Source organism: Fusarium solani, assembly GCF_023522795.1.
Source record: "Fusarium solani strain SB1 chromosome Unknown bctg00000013, whole genome shotgun sequence".
In the NCBI taxonomy this organism is placed as follows: domain Eukaryota; kingdom Fungi; phylum Ascomycota; class Sordariomycetes; order Hypocreales; family Nectriaceae; genus Fusarium; species Fusarium solani.
The window spans coordinates 916,121-933,237 of record NW_027072145.1 but is presented as its reverse complement, the minus strand read 5'-3'; the positions used below and the strand labels follow the sequence as shown (position 1 = coordinate 933,237).

The 17,117-nt window shown below is 52.1% G+C and overlaps 3 protein-coding genes across 3 annotated transcripts; 1 reads left to right on the top strand and 2 right to left on the bottom strand.

Annotated features, from left to right (window-relative positions):
• Positions 1-287: 287 nt before the first annotated feature.
• MRS44_017184 (uncharacterized protein) lies at positions 288-2,013 on the bottom strand (the record flags this gene model as incomplete). The annotated part of the gene is made up of 2 exons (XM_046282466.2): positions 288-1,323; positions 1,373-2,013. 2 exons carry the CDS (start codon positions 2,011-2,013, stop codon positions 288-290), a joined length of 1,677 nt encoding a protein of 558 aa, XP_046127105.1.
• Positions 2,014-4,341: 2,328 nt separating this feature from the next.
• On the top strand, positions 4,342-5,409 carry MRS44_017183 (uncharacterized protein; the record flags this gene model as incomplete). The annotated part of the gene is made up of 1 exon (XM_046278905.1): positions 4,342-5,409. The coding sequence occupies one exon, from the start codon at positions 4,342-4,344 to the stop codon at positions 5,407-5,409; it is 1,068 nt and encodes a 355-aa protein (XP_046127106.1).
• Positions 5,410-6,800: 1,391 nt separating this feature from the next.
• MRS44_017182 (uncharacterized protein) lies at positions 6,801-14,169 on the bottom strand (the record flags this gene model as incomplete). Its single annotated transcript, XM_065617668.1, has 18 exons — positions 6,801-7,703; positions 7,870-7,925; positions 8,385-8,468; positions 8,559-8,571; positions 8,636-9,343; positions 9,557-10,174; positions 10,412-10,668; positions 10,724-11,212; positions 11,348-11,558; positions 11,636-11,650; positions 12,141-12,342; positions 12,398-12,672; positions 12,849-13,098; positions 13,155-13,354; positions 13,412-13,468; positions 13,516-13,644; positions 13,727-13,988; positions 14,039-14,169. The coding sequence occupies 18 exons, from the start codon at positions 14,167-14,169 to the stop codon at positions 6,801-6,803; spliced, it is 4,860 nt and encodes a 1,619-aa protein (XP_065473740.1).
• Positions 14,170-17,117: the final 2,948 nt, after the last annotated feature.

Here is a 17,117-nt window from a genome sequence, read left to right as displayed (position 1 = left end):
TCTCCCGGTATTGCCATGTGTTATGGCTGATACCCACTCAGCCATTGTGACGATTCGGGTTAAATTCTGGCACCGCTGGCGCAAATTTGACTTGACGTGCGTATACTACATTTTTCACATTGCGATTGCTGCAGATGCATACTGGTTGGTGAGAGTGCCCGACGGTGTACGTCTCGGGACCCTGGTGGTTTGGCATAGCGGCACTTACGCTCGCAAGGACAAGCTGGACAAGCAAGGAAGCACAGGCGAGTGTCATAAGATATAAAGTGTGTTGATCATTCAAAGATTCATCTCCAGCCAGTATTCCAAGTAAGAAAGACAATGTCCCTGAGCGTGTCAAAGACGTCCATAGTGCGCCAAAATATCCCTTCGTTGGGAGGTGTAACCGCCTCCTTGTCGGGCATAATCATGCTAGACGGGGTGTAACGCATGCCAGCTAGCTCGCCGGTCCAACTGTCCGTACAGGTAGTGGAATGCAGGCCCCCTTCTTCGAAACCTCCAGAGCTGTGCCGGGCCGAGTCTGTATCGGCATCCACTGTATCCTCGGAAAACCTTCCCAATGCTATAGGCGCGCGAGCTGCCTGTTGTGGTGAAAGCGGCGAAACGACATCACTGTGTGAGTCGGCTGAGATGTCGTGCATGGTGGCTCCTTGGACTTCCGATACATGTCCTCGATGCTTGAGCGTCGTTGGTGGAAGCATCGCAATCGACTTGCCATCACAGGGTGTCTGGTTCTTAACCCCCTTGCCCTTCTTTTTCATCAGGAAAGCCGACTTTCGTGGCCTCTCGAGTTTCATCATGATGCCGCCAGCGGGATTACTCTGGCCAATTGGGTTGGTATCAGTATTGATACCGCCCCCGTTGTCGCCGCCGCTGCCGTTCACCTCGACGGCGATGCATTGGTCGACTTTTGCATTAAAGTGAATACGTTTTCGCTCGGCACCTAGCGATGATATCCCAGTGGTTGTTGATGATGGCGGCATACCGGAGGTATCGCAACTCCATGATGTCGAAGGCATCTGGATCGTAGTGTCATCCCTCATCGCAGTTCGATCAAAGGAAAGCTTTTTGAGTCGCTGGCTGTCTTTCTCCCTCGCCTGGGCCGCTGGTGTTGCCTGCTGGGCCAACAGGGATGTTGATGATGGCCTCTGCAGTATGATATCTGATATGCTCCTTCTCTTCAGAATAGGCTTCCTGTCAATCTTGATTGGTGATTCAGGATGATGCAATGAGGCGCTGGAAGGACCAGACTGTGTACGGTGTATCTTGCTAGCACCTGGTTGAACGGGCCCATATAGCCAAGTCACATCGCCCTCTTTCAGCCTGCACAAAGTTAGCTCAATACTCGTGCCGCATATCGTCATGGCTTTACCAATTGAGTGTCTTGGGAGAGACAGTCCCCAGGTTGTTCTTGTATTTTGCCCATGTTCTCCAGATTGCATTCTCCAAACGGGCGCTATTGGGGTGCTCTTCTCGATAGAAGTTTATATACTTCCATGATAACCAGATTTCTTCCTCCTTCCAGTCATGAGAAAGGTAGTCAACATTCTGCCGCGGCTGAACGTTGATAGCCGTGTCATCTTCACAGCGTCCATTGAACTCTCTCAGTTCTGGAGAACCCCCCGTTGAGGTATCAGCGGAATTACTGGGGCCGACCGACGAGACCCTAGACGAGGCGCCAATCTCGAGATCCGGCCGGGGTCCCAGCCCGTTATTCGGTGCCACAGAGAAACCGTCCCCCGAAATTCGAGACAACCGAGCGTGCTCTGCCGACGGCTCAAAATGATGGATGCCTTCATCGTAATCGGACGGTATGGAAACATCCCTAGCGGGCGTCGAGGAGCAGGACATATCCATTGGCTCGCCATGGATAGGAGGCGACGAGGAAGCGGAAGTGGGTGCCGGGTCTGGACGTTGAAGAGAGCAAAAGTATTGGTCGCTTCCTAGGTCTGTTACAAAACGAGGCGTCGGTGCCTTGCACGCAAGTTGCGGCTGAAAACGGCACCGTTGCATTGGCGATGGGACGAGGTAGGAGCTCCTTTGGGAGGACGATAGAACGATCCTCTAAAAAGGCGGTTAATAGACCTGACTCCCATTTACCACATGTCGTACAAGGGCATACCTAGGCTGCTCGACTCGACATGTAGTAGCACCCCCGAATTCTGGAGCTGCTTGGATTCGCGCGGGGCGTCAAGGGTTGCTACGGTGTTTGTTATGGTTGGGGAGAAAATAAAGACAAAGGCCGGAACAGATTGGGCACGTGACGCCGTGTCCTTAATGTGTCCGGTCCAGGTCAATCGAGATGGTGAAGACAAGAGAAGAGGGACTACTACGTAGTACGTTGCAGAAACGATGGAGTGACATTATTTGGCGCTTTACGCAGGGTATCATGGTACGCCGAGAAGCTCGTCTTCGCTCTTGCTCTCAGCCATCTTTCTTTCACATGTCAACCATTTCTAGGTAACAGATTCTGGCATACTTCGAGGAAAATGATATAGAGACAATGCTTCGCACCAGTCCGGAAGTTTTGCGCCACCTGGCGATGGTTGTCGTGCTGGTCTGAGCGTACTCATTGAATCAAACCATGGACACATCATTTGCGGAGCTTACAACTCTAGCTTGACCCACAATGCCATTGCTTCATTCACCGAGTAATCTTGCAGCGAGGCACTCAGTTGTACGGAGTCCAGACCCTGGATTTGAGGATACAGGCGGCTGCGGATCTTTTTCTTAGTCGCCATGACGTATAAACCCGCGAGAAGAGTCAAACGCCGTTCTTATGGTGGTTAACTGTATGATCACCTTGTCTGCCTACTGTTGGGGCGTAAACAGAGAATGCGACGTCGGTGACGCTTGGATGTTTGGGTTTCGTCGTCACACTTTGTGGGCCGTGCTGTTGCTCAAGATATCCGGCGCCGGCGTAGGTGGGGGCGTCATTTTCGTGATGCTCACTCTCAACATTTCACGCTCTTTTCCTCCGTGTGGCTGTAGAAGACCTCTGCCGGAGTCAAGTCCGAAGATGCACTGAATTGTTGAACCTTTAGAGACCCATCGTGACATGCCAGTGCCGCGGCCTACAGCCGTAGATCGTAGCGTGCTCGCGAGCCATGGAGGCCGATACCGCAGTTGTATTCTCGTTCCCCGCGTACTAACTCCCTAATGGTGCTGTTTCTGTGCCAAGCTGAGTAACCTCCCACTCTGTTGTTGAGACTTCTTCATTGCCCGCACTGGCCTGAGCGTGGTCCCTCTGATTTAAAACTACCAGAAAGGACAAAAAAAGACAAAAAAAGACAAGAAAGAACGCATTTCTAACGTCGGTGACACGAGGTTGCGACTTGCGACGACGATCGGTCAAAACAGATGACAGCTGAAATGGCGCAGCCAGCTCGGGCAGACTTGAGTTCTCCCGCGGAGCCATCATCTTCTGTCACCTCCGACTGAAGCCGACAAATTGACCATCCCGGGTGCTTGGGGCTCCAAGACCTAGCGGCAGGAGCACGGCGCATCGTGACACCAAGAAAGAGTTTATGCCATGTCGGGAGGCCGAGTCAAAACAAGACGGTGCCATTCAGAGCGGGCGCTTCGAAGAATACTACCAGACGGCTTGGGGCTAATAGTCGTTGAGACATAAGACCCTCCGATTCCCCGCATTGCGTGCGGGGTGTGTCAAGGCAGGTCCGCCCCTATCAGCACTAGGTTGGGCAAGGACTTTCATGATTCACTCGTATGATTATGTGCTCAGAATTGCAGGTTGGAGACGGAATCTGCGGGGAAGATACTCTTTTCCGCAACCTTATTTGAGCCTCTACTCGGCATATTCCGGTGAGGTTGAGTACGTCCATACGCAATCACCATGCATGTGCTAGTGGGTAACAAAAAAAATAACACTCGTTTGGCTGGATTTATCACCACCCCAAGACGAATTTATTTTGGTACCCACAGGATGGGCAAGTTGAAAGCCACCCATCAATACTCAGCAAACTGGATCAATACGGTCACAGAAATTATCCTACGACGGTATATGCTTAGTCTCTGCTGATGCGCTGCTGCTTGCCAGAAGTAGGATAAGCTTTTGCGCACTGTTCCTAGTACTACGTTCCTTTCAGGTGGATGTTTGTAAAAGAACTCAGTTTGATTCTCGGATCCTCCTCGGTCTTCCTGTCCTGCTGAGGAATCATCAGTTGAATTCCCACTTCTTCCATATCCAAGGCATCAACCTAGACTTTACAAGACCTCTCATCATGGATTATTATTCCGGCTAGCAATTATAATCCGCGGGGCTGGATTCTTTTCATGTCGTTTGCGTATCCCCCAGCTGGGAGATCTTACGATCTCAGCCAGATGCTATCGCCACCACATCTTGCCCATGGTCCCGTCATCCATTTGGATGGGTACCGCTTCCCGGTATCTCGAGCCAGTACGACGTATCAGCCGGCGCCAAGTCAAATCGGTGGCAGTTGGTTCTTTGACGGTGCAACTGATGCCACCAGCAAAACGACTCTCCGATCCCCCAAGGTCGTATTACAGACAGAGCCTCCGGAATTTGAATATCTTCGATGTAATGAAGCACCCCAAGATATACAGCCGCTATCCGTCCTGGAAGACAAAAAGTTGAACAGGCGGCCTCATAATCGGAGCCATCCGCAGGCAAAAACGGAGCTTGTGGGCTCTGGTGCCTCCGTGCAGGCCGCAGGGTCACCGAGGCCAAGGAAGCGGGGCCGAAAACCCAGGAAGCAGCTAAAAGAGAAAGGGATAGCCGGCCAAATTGTGGAGCTCAATGGCCAGGATCTTCACAACGATCCCCGCCGGCGTCGGGTGCAGGAACGTAACCGCATTGCGGCGGCGAAATGCCGTGCCCGCAAGGCTGATGAAGCCTCAGCACTCGCATCGCTCGCAGAGGACATGGAGGACCAGAACCGCCATCTCTCAGAGGTTGTTGACTCTGCAAAGGCCGAAATTTACAACCTAAAGACCCAAATGTTACGGCATACGCACTGCAATTGCGTTCTAATCCAGAAATACATCGCCCAGGAGGCGAAGAATTGTGTGGAGGGGGTTTTCGCTCGTTCTTCTTCCTTTTATACCCTCGACAGTTCGCCAAACCAGGACTCCAGGAGCCCGACCAATGCCAGCGCAGCCGAAGAGTCGGACATACTGGGCCTGGAGCCACATAGCGTCACGCCTATCTTGACCAACCCTTTTCAGCAGGGGTCTAGAGCACCGGAGATTAGGGACGACATGTTCGACATGGGCTTAGAATCACTTCAAACGAGCGCTATACCACCTGACTCGATGACATCTATCCAACCAGTTACAACATTGTCTCTCACCGAGTGTGGATTAGGGCAATATGTCAACATGGAATTGCAGGAATATCAATCGAATAAGATTGCCTGGGACTCATGCTAGGAGTTTTGATACGAGTGATTGTAGCTATCTCATGATGTTGAAAACAAAAGATAAAATCTCGAGTGAGACATATGTAAAAACTTAGTGACCTTGGAGTTAAGTCTATATTATCTATATCCGGCCGTAGCCTCTATTATCATATGAGGCTATGAGGTGCCTTTGTGTACAGCGCGTCAATGAGTGGCATAAAGTAATATAAAGCAAAATTTGCTGGCAGCAAGCTTCCCGAGAAGATGGATTGCTGCTGGTGGTCTGGAAATGTCTCTTCTCAGTGGCCAGCGTATAAATTTATCTTCTTCGACCACACTAGGAGATGGGAAGTTTCCGCGGCAGTGGAAGAGGACGACGAACATTCTTCTACAGATAACGAGGAAAAGGGCAGTCGCACAAATAAACATGGAGACCGATCTCGTCACCATCAATGCTGGGCAGCGGGGTCTTGGGGCTGCTCCACGGGAACCACTTCGGAGCATAATCAGCCGAGCAGGCTTCGCTGTGGAGGATTGGACATCGAACATTTGAACCAAACCCTTCAGGGTCAAAAGACTGGATCCTCGAGGTGATCCGGACTAAGTCGTCCGAGCTGTAAAGCTTAATTGGCGCACTGGCCATTTTACGGAGTTGGCTGGAACCCCTGGGGCGAAATGCTCCCATTCTTAAGTTATGCATGGGGTCCCATTAGAGTTTGGTGTTACGTTAACCCATGCACAATGCTAAGGGAATCCACATGCATAGCTGATTGGCTCCAATCATCCATCTTCTCACGGGGGGGTGAGTGCCAGATCGTGCAGCCCTTCCTTACCCCCCACCCCCCCCTTTTTTTTTTTTTCTATTCAGGGGTAGTTTTATTGGGGTTGCCTCACGTGACGACTACACTGCAGACTCGGCTTCCCGGCTTCGAAGGGCTTACTGAGGGGTTTCTTCCCTCCTGCAACTGCCTCACGGGAGTCAATTGCTCGCCTCAGCAAGTAGCTCGTCATCTCTCACGCAGCCAAGACTCGATTTTCCCCTCCCACCTTCCCTCTGTATATATAACCACTACAATATACGGACACTTTGCCTCCTTACAGGGGAGCGCGGACGGGGCCCTCTCTGACGCTACGGTCTAACACGTTTACGTATAAGACCGCAGCGACAGGTGACCCGTTGCAGCCAAACCATACACACTCTGTCCCCCTTGACTGCGTGAGGTCACCAATAAAAGGCAGAAATAAGGCAGACAGCAAGAAAAACCCGACATCGTGCACCCTTTAACCATCATCTTCGTGATCTATATCATTTGATCGCATCTTTCCTCCGTTTTATCCAACAGGCAGCGCCGGCGGTGGGCGGCTGGGAACGCACTGAGTCTGAAATGTATTTCAAGGCCTCTACGGCGTCTCATCGTCGCGTCACTGAATTGCCTGCTCCCGATATTTGTCATGATCCCTAATAAGCCTCTTCAACATCTCCCTCGCATTAGCCTCTGCCTCTCTCAGCTTGGCCTGCAACTCCTCCCCCTTCCAGCCGCCGGGCAAGTACCACGGCGCAATGCTCCCTACAAGCGTCTCAAGCCAGCAATTGCGGTTCCATACATCTGGGTCGAACCCCCGTACCGGCGTCGCGACCCCCTTCTCGTGAAGGCGCGCCAGGTACGCCTCGTAAAATTCGCGCGGCCACTCCCCACCATTGTTGACGACGTCATCGTTCAGGAACTCGTCGACGGGCGGGAAGAAGCCCGCAAACTCAAAGTCGACGAGGCCGGTGATGCGGGGCGGCTGGCCCGAGACGAGGACGTTGCGCGGAGAGAGGTTGTAGTGTGTCAGAACGAACTCGCCGGAGGGGATGCCGTCGCCATCGGTAAGCTCGAGGTGCGGGAGCTGCTCGGATATGAAAGCACGGAGAGTCTCTGCGAGGGATCTATTTGGGGCGTAGGTATTGGAGGTTTCGAGCTCTCGTAGCTTATCCGTCAGCCTGAGCCGGTAGTACTCGTTTGCAGTGGTGATAGGATCATTGACCTCAATGCCCTCTTGGATAATATCACGGATGGTTAGAGCTATGCCATCTACTACAGGCACACATTGCTCTCCGAGTTTTCTAGGTGGGAGACGAATATTTCCGCAGCGCTTTTGAGGAGGAATATTTCGCCTCAAGCGCACGACAATATCACCGAGCTGCTTGGCCAGGTCTGTGAGAATCGCGTCGCTCAGGTCGGCGGTTATCATTGGGCTTCCAGCAACGTAAGACATTAATATCCACCCGCCATGCTCAGGCTTTTCCACGCCGGGCGGCATATCAAGGGAACATATCCTTATCTGACATAAGGTCGCATAAGTCGCGACACGTCCACCCTCGGACCAGGCCAGGGCACGCGGTGACGGGATATCAGGGCAGTATCTCTAGAGAAGCTGAAAGCAGGACACTTCGTTTTGAATCTTATTTGCCCCAAAGAAGCGGCCATTGACCTTTAAGACGACTTACTCTGGCTGCGACAGGGTGCCTGGTAGTAACAAGACCTTGCTCGCAGAATGTTTTAGCTTGAGGAAGTAGATACGATTATTGAAGGACTTTCCAGATGGAACCTACGTGATCGATACCAGGTTATAGTCTAAGAGCCCAAAGGAAACAATGGCTTTAATTTCCTAACGGAGCACGCGACCGCCTGCGGTAGGATAATAGGAAGGCGTCGGTGGTCGGCCGTGGTCAAGCTCTTCAATGTCCATTTTGCAAGCTCGTGTCGATATTGAAGGTTGTTAATTTATAGCTTCCGCTACTATTCAGTCAGTATCCCTCTCCTCAGCTTATATCTGCCTCCGCTACTATGATAATGTTCCGATACGTTGCTCTAAAAGCATGTGCTGATCGACATCTAGGAAAAGTCGGACGGGGCCGGAGTGACTCACACGGCGTGGGGGGTATCAATGAACTGATGGTGGCCGCCCGGCAATCTGCGTTGCCGACTCCATCCTGCTTACTCTGTGCTCATCCAGACTCACCTACATGGTTGCGGGGCTGGCTGAGATTAGAGCGGCAGGGAGGGAACGGCATGTCAGGCACGGTATCGCCGGCTCGCAACTTCTCTAAGGACGCATCACGCATGAGTGCCAATAGAGACAAAGGTGCCAATGGGATTGGGCCCTCCAACTCGTCCGATCGTTACGTCAACGGACCGTCACGGATGGACTGGCAGGAAAAGTATCTGTTGATTGTCAACGAGGTCAGCATGCTCGCCCCGCGGACGTTGTACATGGTGAACTAGCAGCTCTGCCGGCTTCGCGGATCGCAGCGAGATTTTGGAGGAATCCCCATCGTCCTCTTCTGCGGAGACTTCCACCAATTTCGCCCGGTCCAAGACCGGTCGATCCTGCTCCCCAGCGCAGTCATCTCGTGGGATGTAGATAACTCGTTTAACGCCGAGCAACGGCACTAGCACGACCAAGCCCACGCGCTGTGGAAGAAGTTCACGATAGTCGTCATGCTGGACGAGCAAATGCGCGCCGCCGGGGATCTGGAACTGCAGAGACTGCTGAAGCGGATCCGGCTGGGCGTGCAGGACCGCACGGATCTGGACCTGCTCACCTCGAGGTGCTACCGGGAAGGCAGGAGGATCCCGTGGGAAATGGGCATCACCGTGGTGACGCCGCTGAATAGGAATCGGTGGAACCTGAATATGGAGGCCAGCTTGGCGTTCTAGGTCTAGCAGCGGTCGATGATGCGAATCTTCATCTCCGAGCACAAGTGGAAGGACGATCTGCCGACCGAGGAGGAAGCCATTATGATGCTGAACCAGGGCGACGACAGCATGATACCAGTACCAGGCGTCTTCATGTTCGTGCCAGGGATGCCCGTCGTCGTGAACCACAATATCCATCAGGGCTTGAAGCTGGTCAATGGGGCCAGTTACACGGCGCTTGACGTCATCCTCGACAAGGCGCACCCAGTTGGGATGATCGAGCTGACGAGAACAGTTCCGTGATACGCCGTAGAAGAGCTAGTGACACACGGTCCTCCGCCCGGATGCCATACGTGAATTGGTGGTGTGCCAGTTCGAGCGACGATTGCCCTGTATCATCTATTTCATCCTGGTCTACCGTGGGAAGGTTACGGTGGATACGAAGCTTGCTGAGCCTGTACGCGCACTGCACCCGGGACTGGTGCGCATGCGTACCCCGCGTGGAGTTGCGCTGGTCGCGGAGATACGAAGGGTCCAAGGCCATACTCTCTGTATGCCGGTTCTGGAATGGGTACTGTTAGGGGCATCAAATGGGACCTTGATGAGGTTGTAGAAATGGCTGTATACGAGACCGTTTTGAAGTTCCCAGCTCTCTGGCCCGGAAGTGATCGTCATACCTCTAGCATCGCGCAGTGTTACGAATGGATAGATTGTCCGGCGGATGGGTGGACTACGGCGCTTGCCAGACCGACCAGGACCAGCCTCATCTTCCGGGCGATGGAGACGATCCTGAAGTCGGCGCCATTGTAGGCGGCGACGCCAGAGTCTGTTTAGACAGCATCGACGCCAGAGCAACACACGCCCCCGTGGTCCTGTCTCGGCGGGCGTAAGCTGGCGCCCGATGTCGATATACGTCGCATGTGGATCAATGTAGGTCTCGTCGACGGCAGAGTCCCAGTGACACCGCCACTCCTCAAGCGCTGACTCGAGCGTAGGCCGCATCCAGGTCAGCTTGGTGTTCTTGGCAGCCATATAGAGCCGTAATCCAGCGTACTCCCGGTAAGGAGCAGCTCTTGCCTGTATCTCCATCCATAAAGCCGCGAGGTATCGAGACTGCAGCGTGATGTAGAAGTGTTTACGATGTGGTCCGATGTCGTGTTTGGCGGGATAATTCACAGACCGCGTCGTATGGCACGCCTCAACCTCTTAGGTGGACTCCAATCGCTGCTTGAGTCGACGATATCACTATCACTTGAGGTGTCGGTCGTGGTCGTGGCGGAGTCGATGAAATTGCCGTTTGATGTCAAATTGACGGTCCAGATCCAGGTTCAGAGTCCGGGCTGCATTGACCTCAAGGACAGCACCCGGATCCACCATCGGTGTTGATGTTTGCAATGGCGATTCGATGTTCATTGTATCTCCTTGAAACTCGGGTCCTGATTTTGCAGATACGATAAGCTCGCCGAATAACTGGTCAAGCTCCACAAGCGTACGTCCTCTAATGCGATCCACTAAACGGAGGACCGGTGGTTGGCCTCGCTCGGCTTGCGGATAAATGAAACCGCTGCGACTTCCAGGCTTCACAGCTCGACCAATCTTGAAAGAGTCTGGTTATGGTACTGCCGGCGCATTGTAGCAGGCTCTCGGGTGTCCAGTGAAAACAAGGGTCAGAGGGATCGCAATCTGGTGTCCAGCTAGATGATCCAAATCGCTCGGCAGTAATGCCGTTCAATGCTTCTCGCAAGTTATCACGCGTTGTGATACAGCGCTCCTCATATTCTACAGGGTATGTCAGGATGGTCGGACGGAGGAGCTGCCTGGGTTCTGATGCGACATATATGAGAGAAACCCAGGTGAGTCGCCGCTTGAGATTCTTTTTATGACTTTCCTTCGTAGTCGAGATGAATTCAGTGTTCGAGGGCCAAGGGAGGATCCAATTGGTAAGAAGGAGGAGGTGACCAAGTTTCATGAACCAGCCGCACGCCTCCGCATGGCCTAACACATCGCTGATCAGCTCGATACTGCGTCGAACAGCTATGCGGTAGGACATCGACTGTAGGCCATTACGTTGCTCCAAGTGGCCATCGCGGATGTCGAATCCGAGAAGATCGCAGACGAGATCCCACACGTGAGGGAAGCGTATTTTGTTGCCTGTCAGAAAATAGGGTCGCGTATGGGTGATGTTGCAACGGCAGTCATAGAAGGAGCGTTAAAAAATATCATAACAGTATAAAGAAGGCTAAATTACAAAGTATCAGGCAGCTGCCTCGTCCATAAGGTCCAAACCGCTCTTCCAGTCAAGGCTTTTCCTTGCTGCTCGCCACACGTCATACTGAAAGAGTTTGATGACTGTGCTGTACAAATACTCGAGCCAGACGCCTCGATTCTCCTGCAATTGCCGTACGCAGTATTGTTGGGGCCATTTCTGCGCCTGCCACATCCGCGCATGGACGTCACGGATATCCCTAATCACCTTCCACTGACGACCGTACTCACCCTGCAGGATATTGTTGCCCGCCATCAGCCGGTTGCTAACTTCGCTCTTGCAGCACCAGTTATCCCAGTCGAACTTACCCGGAAGTCACCAACCTAAGCCATAATCTTTTGAGGTTTTGCATAAGCCAAGGCCCTCTCGTTCAACCTCAAGATCCTGTCGTTATGCATCTCGCGTGGCAGTTTGCTGGGTTGGCTTCCAACGATCTCTCCGAAGTACTGACTCTTTGGCGATGATTCCAGACATGTTAAAACGCAAGCTTCGAAGCGCTAACATCATGACGATGGTTTCAGGTAGGGAGTACCTGACTCCAATTTGGGATTTAATGCATTCGAAGAGGAAGCAATATTTGTTGATAGTGCCATGCAGGAAACGTGCCATTGTCCTTGAATTAATGGCGAAAAACAGAGACTCCCAATCTTGATATGTCTGACCACGGCTCGTTTGATCCATCGACTGAGAAGAATCGAAGTGTAAGAGGATGAGCTCAAGCAGCGCTAAGCATATGCGATCTTCTGCTCGAACCCCGTAATTGAACGGGGTACAAATACCATCCCCGCCATTCAAGACTAAGCTTGCTCTTACCTGTAGCTTGCTCAGGTGGTAGGCAAGCTTGAGAGAGGCTTGGTTGGCATTGCTTCCACGGATAGATCCCTTGCAGTCAGCTAGGTACGAGGGATCTAAAGCCATCTTTTCGAGCTGACGAATGTCGATGTACGTAACACAAGGGTCAAGGAATGTCTGGTCCACGGCAACGTTTCCATTGGTTACGCCAGTCATGAATCGTCTGGGCGATATCGGCATTCATGTAAGCAAGCTTCAGGTTTTTGGCACCCATATACAATTTTATGCCGGCAAACTGAGGGAATGCCGCTGCGCGAGATGGGACCCCTTCCCAGATGGCACCAAGGTGTCTGTGCTGGAGAACATAGGAGAGTACGTTGATTCTCCTGCCTTGCCCGAGGACGTCAGCATTCGTGTTCAAGTCCTTAAGGCGCTTGGTGGAGATGCCCTCTTGTCGGGCGCGGGAGTTAGATTGGGCGATATGGCGGCTTCTGGGTATGTACTGGAGTATATTTGGATCTTGTACCGCCGCAGTGATGGCTGACAGTAGAATCTGATTGTATCAACACGAGTATTGCTCTTTGGGATGACAGGTCGGTTTGAACGAATTGTCCTGTACGTGATGGAGGCATTGGGCTAGGAAAAACACCCATATGAATGTATCGATCAACCCTCCGATCCGCGGGGTTAAAAGGAACTTAAATTCGTTTATTCGCTCTGAGTTCTGACAACCAGCTTCTTTGCAATCTTTCCGTTCTCCAGGTCCTGGATGCCCTGGATGACCTTGTCCCAACCAACCCCATCGGCCACTTCATACTCGATTGGTTTCAACGTGCCAGTAGCAAGATGGGTTTCCAGAGTAGGAATCCAACTAGCAATGTCCCTCGTCACCTCGACTCCAAGGGGCTCATCAAAACGGCAAAGGTGGCCAAGTTCAGCTCGGTACTCCTTTATCGTGGATGGGGTCTTGAACTCGGACCTGTTCTCTCGGTCAGAGGCATGATACTTGGGTGTTGTTTTAATAATGATACTGACCAATCATCAACAGTCGTCAGATACTTGGTCGTCGCCGTGGAGCAGGTCTCGAGTGCCTTCACCATCAGGTCGTAACCATATGCAGTGGCGTCAAACATCCTGGCAAAGTTGCCGCCAGTGATTGTACGAATCTCTGCCAGCTGCTCGTCAATTGTGGCTCGGTTATTGAACGTCGCCGCGGCACCATTTACAATAGCAACCTAGGGATGGTCTGAGTATTTTGGAACTAAGTGTAGGAAGCAACATGTGCAACTTACAGCTTTCTTGGACGGGGAGCACGACGCCAGGACCTTGTATCCACAAGCATGGGCAATCTGGAATGGTTAGAAATGACGTTGAGAAGAACAACAGTTTCACTTACCTGGACCGCAAGCTGGCCAACGGTCCCAGTGCCTCCCAAAACGACAAACCATTCATCCTTTTCGGGGGCCTTGACACTGTCCTCAGGTAGCTTGAGCTCTGCGCCCGCCAAAAGGCAGAGACTCGACGTCTAGTCATGTTAGCATGTGAATTTCGAGATAGTCCTGATTCATCCGCAGTGTGTGCAAAACCAAGGTGATGGGCATCCATACCAAAAGTCCAACGCCGATGCCACAGGTAGCCTCGATAGAGAGGTTCGGGCTTCTCTTGAAAAAGACATCCTCCACAACAAGAAAAGTCTCTTGGAATGGGGTAAACCTGTTCTGGCCGAGAGGTGCACACCCAAAGACATAATCGCCTCGCTCCAGCTTCTTGCAGTCCGGACCGACATCGATGACAATGCCGGCACAGTCACTGCCGATGATGGCCGGCCACTCGTTGATAAGGAGGCCAGAGTGCTGCTGCATGGGCTCACTATGCCACTGTCAGTCGCTATGGTCTTCTAACGCGACGGTGGTACTCACACAGGATTGATTCCCACGGCAAGGGACTTCACCAGGACCTGCTTCGGGCCTGGGGTTGGGCGGGGAATGTTATCGACGATGGTGTAGGGCTTATTGGGCCCTTCGATGGTGATTCCTGACTGCGTGGCCATGTTGAATGTGGTACAGGGACTTTGAGCTGGATGAACGCGAGGGATAGGTGTTGGAAAGGAGGTCGTAGAGATGGAACTCGGGCTCAAGACAACGAGCCTATATACCCCCTTGGCGCGACGGTAGGTTGCGGGCGTAGCCAGGCGCACCTCAATATTTGTGGCTTGCATTGTCCGGAGACAAGACTCGATACAGCAATCTTTACTGGATAATTCGGATATAACGGAATCATGCATGGTCTAATGCACAAGTTGGGTGGTGCGCTCGGCCAGTTAATTATCCGCTGCTGACATCTGAACATCCCATCGACTGTCATAAACCTCCATTCCGTACCTCGCCGCACATCACCCCTGTCGTCGTGACGGTACCAGCGGGGAACCCAAAAACCCCTCTCACTCAGACCGTTCACAGCTAAAACCACACATAATTCATTTTGCTCGTTGCAATGCCCTCTCGAAAGATACCTCCTAAAATACCCGCAGTCAATATCTATGATGACAATAGTTTCATAACAGAAGAAAACAGCAGCCGCGAGCAAGTGGCTGATAATACATGCCGGCCTGAGTTTCCCCAGCTGAAGACCGCGGCTTCAACTTTCAACCTTTCAACGTGCCGCCTCGCGACCTTAAGGTCAACCCACTGCCCCAGGAGCCACTACAGCTCTTCTAGCTCTTTGTGCCTGTTTCCCTAGTCAAAAGCTGGGTTGAATACACCAACAACTGGGTCACCAGCTTGCATGAGAGCGGCGTCATTGACAGCCAAAACCACGAACTGAAAGATGGCTCAAGGCTGCAAAAGTGGACGAGGCTCAAGGCCTCGGATGTATACATCTGGCTTGGAATCCTGATGTATATTGGACTCCACAAGGAAACTAGGATCGAGGACCATTGGGAAACCTCTTCGCTTGGGGACCAGCGTCCTACCTACTCCATCATCAAATTTATGACCTACAATAAGTTTCAGCTTCTTCACCGCCACCTCCGACCCTTTGACCACACTAAATTCGTACCTGATGAACGCTACCCTGAGGTATTCCAATGCGCACAACCGTGGTCTGAACTTATACAATACGTATCAACGCAGCTCTTAGAGCCGGGCTCTCATCTCGCTGTGGATGAGGGCATGATCCAATATGAGGGGTGATCTCACCAGAAAACCACCGTACAGAACAAGCCGATCAACACGGGGTTCAAGGTTTGGGTTGTAGCCCAAAAGGGCTTCTTTTTGCGGTGGATTTGGCACCAGCCCGGTCTAAAATACGGCCCTGTAGGCGTTGAACCTACTAAGAAGAGGAGGACTGGAGTGGGAAGAGGAAGAGGCAGAGGCAGGCCGGCGAGGCCGAGGGAGGTTGAGGAGGTTAAGGAGGTTATAGAGGTTATGACTAACAGGGATAAGGTCATCCCTCTGAACTCGACTCAGAGCGTGGTTATTTCCCTTATCAATATGCTGCCGTCGGCCGTATACTACGTCTTTATGGATAACCTCTTCATGTCGTCCGACCTCTTCCTCTCCCTTCGCCAGCACGGCCACGGGGCTACAGGCACAGCCCGTGCTAACTGCGGTATCTATAAAGACCTCGCAGTCTCAAAAAACAAGGATAAGTTAGGGAAATCAGGCTACGAGTTTAATGAGATCCGGGTCATACCAACAGCTGATAATCAGGTAAGTAACTAAGATAGAATTATATATGATTCCCTTACTAATGTCTCTCTTCGTCCTAGGTCAGCCAAATCGCGTGGAAGGATAATGCCCTCGTGTTGTTTATGTCGACCGTTTTTAGGGGGAATGAGAGAATTGAGTGTAAGAGGAAGAAGCCGTCAACACACCACATCCGGGAACGGCCGATACAGCGTTTCTTTGGTGATGAGACCGCCAAGCTAATTAGCATTCCTACAGTTGCCGCTGAGTACAATAATGAGATGAATCATGTAGATCGAGGCGACCAATTGAAGTCATATCACAGCTATGATTACCCTGTCCGCCGGGGCGCTTGGCAGGCCCTAACTTTGCACTTCCTCTTAGAGGTTATCCTTGTGAATAGCTATTCTTCAGCTTCACGGGCAGCCAAGTTGGAAGAGATATACGAGTCAGGTTGAGTGGCGTGAGCGGCTTTATAATGATATCTTCAAGGCTTTCCACCATGACAGTCAGTCGCGGCAAAGGTTTCGAGCTGGGGACGAATTTACGCCTGTTCAACAGCACCATTACGTCTCAAGAGGGAAAAAAAATCAGACTGCATTCCTTGTCAGGGCCTTCGGGTTAGGGAGGTTAGGTCAAAAAGCCAAAAAAGAAAGCCCTTAGCAGGTGTGAGCGGCAACAGAAGGAGGCCAAGGCGGCCGCGGCAGTCATGGAAGGGATGTGACAAGTGCGATGTAGCGATTTGTAACTCGAAGGATTGTTGGGACTTCTACCATAGGCTAATTTAGGTGGGGAGGAGATGTACCTTTTATTTGCGCCATTTTATTGGTGACCTCACGCAGTCAAGAGGGACAGAGTGTGTGTAGTTTGGCCGCAACGGGTCACCTGTCACTGCGGTCTTATGCGTAAGCGTGTTAGACCGCAGCGTCAGAGAGGGCCCGTCCGCGCTCCCTCGTAGGGAGGCAAGTGTCTGTATATTGTAGTAGTGCTATATACAGAGGGAAGGTGGGGGGGTGAAAGTCGAGTCTTGACTGCGTGAGAGATGACGAGACACCTGCCGAGGCGAGCAATTGACTCCCCGTGAGGCAGTTGCAGGAGGGAAGAAAACCCCTCAGTGAACCTTCCGAGCCGGGAAGTCTATTGTGCAGTGTGGTCATCACGTGAGGCAACCCCAATAAAACTACTCCCTTTAATTGGGTCGACCCCCCTGTCGTGGCCGCGTTGGAAGTTTATGACAGTCGATGGGATAAGAACGCTACCCCTGACGCACATGGGCTGTACTATTGTCCAACGAAGGACAGGACACTTGCAA